The sequence below is a fragment of the Rhinolophus hipposideros genome (assembly GCF_964194185.1).
Source record: "Rhinolophus hipposideros genome assembly, chromosome: 5".
Classification (NCBI taxonomy): Eukaryota; Metazoa; Chordata; class Mammalia; order Chiroptera; family Rhinolophidae; genus Rhinolophus; species Rhinolophus hipposideros.
In genome coordinates, this window is record NC_138051.1 from 31,072,230 (window position 1) to 31,080,357 (window position 8,128).

Consider the following 8,128-nt stretch of genomic DNA (forward strand, 5'->3'; position numbering starts at 1 on the left):
TGGAATATTGTTCTCTGACAAATTTTAAAAAATATTTATCAACATTAACAGAAAAATTTGAATATGTTAAAGTAAATGAGCATGGAGCCAGATTTTCCTTCTTCGTGTGGGAAAACAGCAGGTCACTTAGATGAAAAACATCATAGGAGATATTTGTAGAACTTGGAATATGGTGTAAATTGAAAAATGAGTCTGAGTCCTTAAAGTATCTTTCTTTTCTTCTTCCAATTGGCTCTGGTGTCACTTTGACATACCACCATCAATGTGGGTTTGTTTGTTTGCTTTGTTTTGTTTTGAGCATCTTATATTCTGATACTACAAGATACCCATCACTCATCTTGTATATTTCCTGGCCCAGTCCTGGAATCTATATTTTTTTCCCCTAGTGTAAAAAATAATAATAACTGTGTTTGAGTAGCATGAGGAGAAATAAAGGAGGTATTTTTCTCTCTTGTTACAAAATATTTCTATGAGATTAAAAAGTTACAAAGTTAAGAATAACTCATATGTTCCAGGTATACCTTTTGGTCATCAGTAGTTTCATGGAATTAAGAAATTAATTCATCATTTATATATCAATAATTAAAAATAGTATTTATCAATACTGAAAAAACAATTGGAAAATGTCCAAGTAAAATGAGAATGGAACTGGATTTTTCTGTAGCTAAGAAAATGGGAAGTTACTTAAATGAAAAGTCATTTATTACCCTTATAGGATACTAAATAGATCTTTTGATATCATTATGTTAAAGTGCTAGTTAAAGCCAGTCCTCAACAATGGTGATTTCAACATAATTGTATTTTTTTGGTTTTAATGGAACCTTTGATATTTCGATCCTTATTTAAATTTTTATTTATCTGATTTATTAAGTAGAGTACACTACCTTAGTATAACCATCCTCTGTAAATATGGATTATGTAACTCCTTAGTTAGTATTCAGAACAGGAATATTACTATTGGGTATAAAATGAATATAACTTAATATGTACTGATGCTGGTCAAAACCAAGAAGTCCAAATTGAAATGTTATTTGATAGCAATTGTTAAGTGGCTCCAAAAAGAAAAAACTTTAATGAGATAGTTATTAGTTAGATTTGTGGTAATCAATGTTCTAGTAAATTATTAATTGATATCATAACTCCTTCATATGTAATTCTAGCATTCTCACACTTTCTAACCCTGTCATTTTGTTCCATTTTGTCATTAGAGCAAAGTCTGCAGATCCATGGAGGGGTTCAACCATTCGAGAGTGTCTGAATTCGTGTTGTTTGGACTTACTGATTCTCCTGAGCTCCAGATTTTCTTCTTTGTGATGTTTTCCATTTTCTATTTAATGACCATGTTTGGCAACTGCCTGATTTTGCTCACTGTCCTATCCACCCCACACCTTCACTCCCCCATGTACTTCCTGCTCAGCAATCTGTCTCTCATTGACATGTGCCTGTCCTCCTTCGCCACTCCGAAAATGATCATGGACTTCTTTACTCAGCGCAAGACCATCTCCTTTGAGGGCTGCATTTCTCAGATCTTCTTTTTGCACCTCTTCACTGGGACAGAGATTGTACTGCTGATCTCCATGTCTTTTGACAGGTACATTGCCATATGCAAACCTCTCCATTATTCTACAATTATGAGCCAAAGAGTGTGTGTTGGGCTTGTGGTAACTTCTTGGACAGTGGGCTTTCTGCATACAATAAGCCAGTTAGCTTTTACTCTCTATTTACCCTTCTGTGGTCCCAATGTTGTAGACAGTTTCTTCTGTGACCTTCCTGTGGTCATCCAGCTGGCTTGTATAGATATATATGTTCTTGGAATCTTCATGATCTCAACCAGTGGTGTGATCGCTCTTATAAGTTTTCTACTTTTGCTCACCTCCTACATCATTGTTCTTGTTGCTATCAAGGACCACTCCTCCACAGGATCATCTAAGGCTTTTTCTACCTGCACCGCACATTTTATTGTCGTGTTAATGTTCTTTGGGCCCTGCATATTCATCTATGTGTGGCCTTTCACAAACTTCCTGGTGGACAAAGTTCTTTCTGTTTTCTATACCATCTTCACCCCCTTTCTGAATCCAATTATCTATACTTTGAGAAACCAAGAAATGAAGATAGCTGTGATGAAGAAACTAAGTAACCAATATCCAAATCTTGGGAAAACTACTCCAAGATATTCAGTGCAATGAATAGAGATTTCCTATCGGAGATTTAGTATCAGATAGGAATATCTGCTCTTAGAGCAATAGAAAATTAAACTTAGAATCTGCCTTTCAAGTCATTTAGTCTAAATTCATGGGAAAAAAAAACAACCCAGGGTTGGGAACTATGAAAAATGTTGCCGAAAAGTTAGTGCAGTGTTTGCAATCCTTTTGAGATTATGAATCCATTTGAAAATCTTTTGAAATCTATAGCTTATTTTCACAGAAAAATGCACGTATCATCAAAATTGCAAACATAAACTCAGAGTTTCATAGACTCCGGAATCCTATAAACATAGATTAAGACTACTTACAGAAGCCTGAGATAAAATATTGTTCACTTGTCTTCTGATCCAAAACATTCCCACTCAGCTGCACAGTTTTGTGGTACTCTGATGGTATATACTTTTAGAACTTTAATTAAGAGTGTTGGGCATAACAGGTTTTTGTGCATAGCAGTAGAACATTTTTATGGATAAGTTGATACTGTGAAGAAATTCTTACAAATATTTTCAACAATCTTGATTCAGTGGTCCAATGAGTTCTGAGTCAACTTTTAATGAAGAACAGTTTAGATGATCTGAAATTTAACAATAATAGTTACCTAATAGGTGTGCAGATTGTTATCACACTTGATAACTGATATAGCAAATAATTAATCAAATGAAAAATTTTAAAGTTTAAACCATAGAAAGTAAACTACTCAAATCTGATTGACTTTAAAAACATGGCTGAATATTATAGATATGATAAATTCTTTTAATACTAAAACTAAATATTTGGAAAATTATTAACTATTAAATTTATGACAAGTTTTTCATTTCCAAATAAAATACTCTGAAATATTATTAGTCTTAGTATAAGTTTTTGGGTCTCATTTTCAAAATAGTAGAACCTGTGGGAAGAAAAAATGAAAATAATTTAAGAAATACATATCATAATTCTCCCTAATTTGGTTTATTACTGATTATGTTAAATACATTTTTTATTACACGACAGTCTTTGGATAATGTTGTAAAAACTATGTATGGTGTCAGATGGGTACTAGGCCTACTGGGGGGACCACTTCATAAATTATATAAATGCCTAACCACTACACTTAACACCTGAAACTAATATAAAATAATATTAAATGTCAACTATAATTTAAAAATATATATGTATATATATGTAATCTATACTATATATAATATAAAATATTATATATACATATATATATATATTTAGCTATAGGATGTAAAATACACATTGGGAATATAGTCTATGATATTGTAATAATTATGTATGGTATAAGATGGGTAGTAGTCCTGTTGGGGATATCACTTTGTGAAGGGTGTAAATGTCTAATCATTATGCTTTTTGTACACCTAAAACTAAATAATAATAATAATAATAACAATAGTCTTTGGAAATCAGTAGATTGTTTGTTGTGACTATTTTATGTAAAGTGCACAGAATGGATTCTGAAAGTGTCATTTCCTTTTTTCTTCCTACCATGTAGACTTTCATCCAAAATGCATGTGATTTTTAAGTAGTATGCCTTTGAAGAATAATTTCATTCAAGTCAAACCACTAGCACACAAGCTTTGATACTCTAGTTTAGGATGCCTTTAAGACTGTGATTTGTTAAGACGTGGCAGAAAAACAAACAGAACACTTTCTAGTTTTCCTTTGAAACATGGGAAGTGTTTCAAGTGTTTCAAACATGGGAAAACTACATTGGATTGCCTCATACTTTGATTTCTATGAATAACAATACTGGTAGGCTGAATTAACTGAAGTACACGAAAAGAGTTCAGGGAACAATCTGTCATCATGGATTCAGTTTGTGAGTACTTTAAGGAAAAACATAAGCCCCTGCCTTGCAAAGACAGAAATGGCATTAATACATTCTAATACAAATACATTCTAATAAAAATACAATTCTAATATTTATATTGGGCTTTATGGTCTCAACATGCTTCAGTACAAACAACCTCAGAATCAAATATATAATATCTGAAGTTAAATAAGGTGCAGAAGTTTATGAAGAAATGTAGTGTTGTAGCTAGTTATAAAACCGTATTTTTAATTTGAAATATTAGTTCATTTTCAGTTCTTTTTAAAATGTTAAATGTATGTTTTTTATTTAAGTATAGTTGGTAGTACAATCTTATATTGGTTATATTAGTTTCAGGTGTACTATATAGTGATTTGACTTTTTTTTTTGCATTTCTTATTTATTTATTTATTTATTTTTTAATTTATTGGGGTGACAATTGTTAGTAAAATTACATAATTTCAGGTGTACAATTCTGTATTACATCATCTGTAAATCCCATTGTGTGTTCACCACCCAGAGTCTGATTTGACATTTTTGTACCTTGCAAGATAATCACCTCACTAATTCTAGTAATCATCGGTCACCATGTAAACTTATTACAATACTATTGACTATATTCCCCTTCCCCTTTAGATCCATCCCCTACTCCTTCTCTTCTGGTAACCATACCTTGGTCTCCATTTCTATGAGTCTGTTTTTTGTTTGTTTTTAGATTCCACATATAAGTGAACCATATAGGGTTTGTCGTTCGCTGCCAGATATTTTCACTTAACATAATATCCTTTAGATCCATGCATGTTATCCAAATGGCCAGATTTCATTTTCATTTTTTTCATTGCTACAAAATATTCATATATATATCACATGAAAAATAATTTTTATTGGGGAACAATGTGTTTTTCCAGGACCCATTAGTTCCAAGTCAAGTCATTGTCTTCAATCTAGTCATGGAGGGCGCAGCTTCCTGGCCCATGTGGGAATCAAACTGGCGATCTGAGTGTCATGAGCACTGTGCTCTAACCAACTGAGCCAACTGACTGCACATACATCACATTTTTATCCATTCATCTATCGATAGACACCTAGGTTTCTTCCATATTGTAAAGAATGCTGCAATGAACATAGGGATGCATATATCTTTTGCAATTAGGGTTTTCATTTTCTTTGGATAAATACCCAGAAGTGTTATTGTATCTATTTTTAGTTTTTTGAGGACTCTCCATACTGTTTTCTTCAAGGGCTGCACCAGTTTGCAGTCCCACTAACAGTGCACAAGTGTTCCCTTTTCTTCTCATCCTCACCAACACGTTATTTGTTGACTTTTTGATAATAGCCATTCTGATTGTTGTGAGGTGGTATCTTGTTATGATTTTGATTTGCATTTCCCTGATGATTGGTGATGTTGTGCATCTTTTTGTATGTCTGTTGGCATTCTGTATGTCTTCTTTGGAGAAATGTGTTTTCATATTCTCTGCCCATTTTTCGATTGGATTGTTTATTATTTTTGTTATTAAGTTATAAGAGTTTCTTACTGTGTTTCCCCAAAAATAAGACTAGGTCTTATGTTAATTTTTGCTCCAAAAGATACATTGGGGCTTATGTTGAGGGGATGTCATCCTGAAAAATCATGCTAGGGCTTATTTTCTGGTTAGATCTTATTTTGGGGGAAACACGGTATATATTTTGTATATTAACTCTCTATTGGATATATCATTTGTGAATATATTCTTCTCTTCAACGGGTTGTATTTTTGTTTTGTTGAAGAAGCTTTTTAGTTTGATATAGTCCCATTTGCTTATTTTTGCTTTCGTTTCCCTTGCTCAAGGGGACATATCAAAAAATACAGATGATGTGATACAGAATTGTACACCTGAAATTATGTAATTTCACTAACAATTGTCACCCCAATAAATTAAAAAAATAAAAATTAAAAGGACCTGTCTCTTACGGATGACAACAAAAAAAAAATACATATTACTCAGACTAATGTCAAATAGTTTACTTCCTTTCTTTTCTTCTAGGATTTTTAGGGTTTCAGGTCTTGCATTTAAGTTTTTAACCCATTTTGAGTTTATTTTTGTATATGCTATTAGCGAGTGGTCCAGTTTCATTTTTTTGCCTGTATCTGTCCAGTTTTCCCAATACCACTTGTAGAAGAGACTTTCATTACTCCAGTGTATATTTTCACCTCCTTTATCATAGATTAGTTGACATTATAAGTGAAGATTTATTTCTGGGTTCTCTATTTTGTTTTGTTGGTCTATGTGCCTGTTTTGATTATTACAGCCTTGTAGTATAACTTGAGCTCAGGGAGAGTGATACTTCCAATTTTGTTCTTCTTTCTCAAGATTGCTTTGGTTATTTGGGGTATTTTGTCATATATAAATTTTAGGATTATTCGTTCATTTTTAATCAAATCATAAACTCTTCCTTCTTGCTTCAAAGTTAGTCAGACAAAAAAAATGTTAAGATGGAACTGTACTTTTGCCTTGCTCCCTTTCTTCAACAAATATTATAATTTTTGTTTTTAAATATAAACTAAGTTTCTAAAATTTCAATCTTTACATCAATAATTTATTGAGCACCTACTCTGTTTAAAGTCCTGGCTGGGTGCGGGAGATCCATTAAAGCACAAGATCTGTTTTTCTGTCTTTGAGGGACATATATTTAGCAATTATATAGGATCAGTCTGTTGCAGGTTAAATTACAGTCCCACCACTTTCTCATGCAACCTTGAGCAAGTATTTTTAGTGTTTCTAAGTTGCAGTGTCTTAACCTATAAAATGTGCACATAGTATTTAACCGCTAGGGATGTTGTGAAAATTAAGCCAAAAAACATGTAACACAACTTGCAGTACTTGGCACTCATTAAAAGTTAATGAATAGTAATAATATTATTGTTATTGTTGCTGTTGTGTTAAATATGTATAAAAGCATCGGGTTACTGAAATGGAAAATGGGGTGCTTACTTGAACTTAAAGGACATGATCTTAAGATTGTAATGGGATCTGTTAATTTACCTAATATTAACTTAATATTGAAGTGTTGTATTTGTGCCACTTATTAATCTTTTGTGCATTTCTGTAGTTAATGCTGTCCTTTGTATGTATGCCTGTATTTTTCAAAAGAAGTATTACATTTTGGAGGTTTCTTACTCATTTTAAGTTAAAATATATTCTAAGATTGTATGAAAGGGGGAAAATAATAAATACACAATGTTCAATAGGTCAGTGTCTTGTTTTATCACAATAATGTTTTAAAGTTGCATAATTAAAAAGTGATAAAGTATTATTTGTGTGTTTTGTCTCTCTTATCCATTCAAAATATAGTAGTGAAATGCTTTAAACTCTTATATAATTGGATTTATTAAAATATTAACTGGGAAATGAATGGTGACAATTATGTATTCACTTTTTATTTGTTTATTTATATTAAATTTATTGGGGTGACACTGGTTAATAAAATTATATAGGTTTCAAGTGTACAATTCTATAATACATCTTCTATATATTATGCTGTGTGTTCACCACCCAGAATCAGTTCTCCTTCCATCATCATGTATTTCACCCTCTTTTACCTCCCTGCCTTACGCTCTGGTAACCACTAAACTGTTGTCTGTGTCTATGAGTTTTTGCTTGTTCGTTTGTCTTGTTTGTTTGTTGCTTTCAGTTTTATATCCCACATATGAGTGAAATCATGTGGTTCTCGACTTTTTCTGTCTGACTAATTTCACTTAGCATGATAGTTTCATGATCCATCCATGTTGTTGCAAATGGCTGAAATCTATTCACTTTATATAAACACGTTAATAAAAAGTTTCAGCTGTAGGCAGAAAAACTTCATTCAAATTTATGAAAATATAAGAATTATTTATTTGGAGACATGGTAAAACTCCTGTTCAGGAAATTATTAAAATTGGAACCATAAAAATAGCTTCAAGTCAGACATGTCATCTGGCTATGATATTCCTGAATCTCTAGGATAAAGACCTAATCTCTACGTGGGCATTTCTGGTGGTAGAGCCTATTCCTGGGGAACCAGTTAAACCCCAAACTGTGTCCTTATAACACACACTGACAACTAAACTCCCAAAGGGGTCTGTGGTACG

General features: G+C 32.3%; 1 protein-coding gene across 1 annotated transcript; it reads left to right on the forward strand.

Annotated features, from left to right (window-relative positions):
• Positions 1-1,226: 1,226 nt before the first annotated feature.
• Positions 1,227-2,186, forward strand: LOC308497182 (olfactory receptor 4K2-like; the record flags this gene model as incomplete). The annotated part of the gene is made up of 1 exon (XM_081047543.1): positions 1,227-2,186. One exon carries the CDS (start codon positions 1,227-1,229, stop codon positions 2,184-2,186), a length of 960 nt encoding a protein of 319 aa, XP_080903669.1.
• Positions 2,187-8,128: the final 5,942 nt, after the last annotated feature.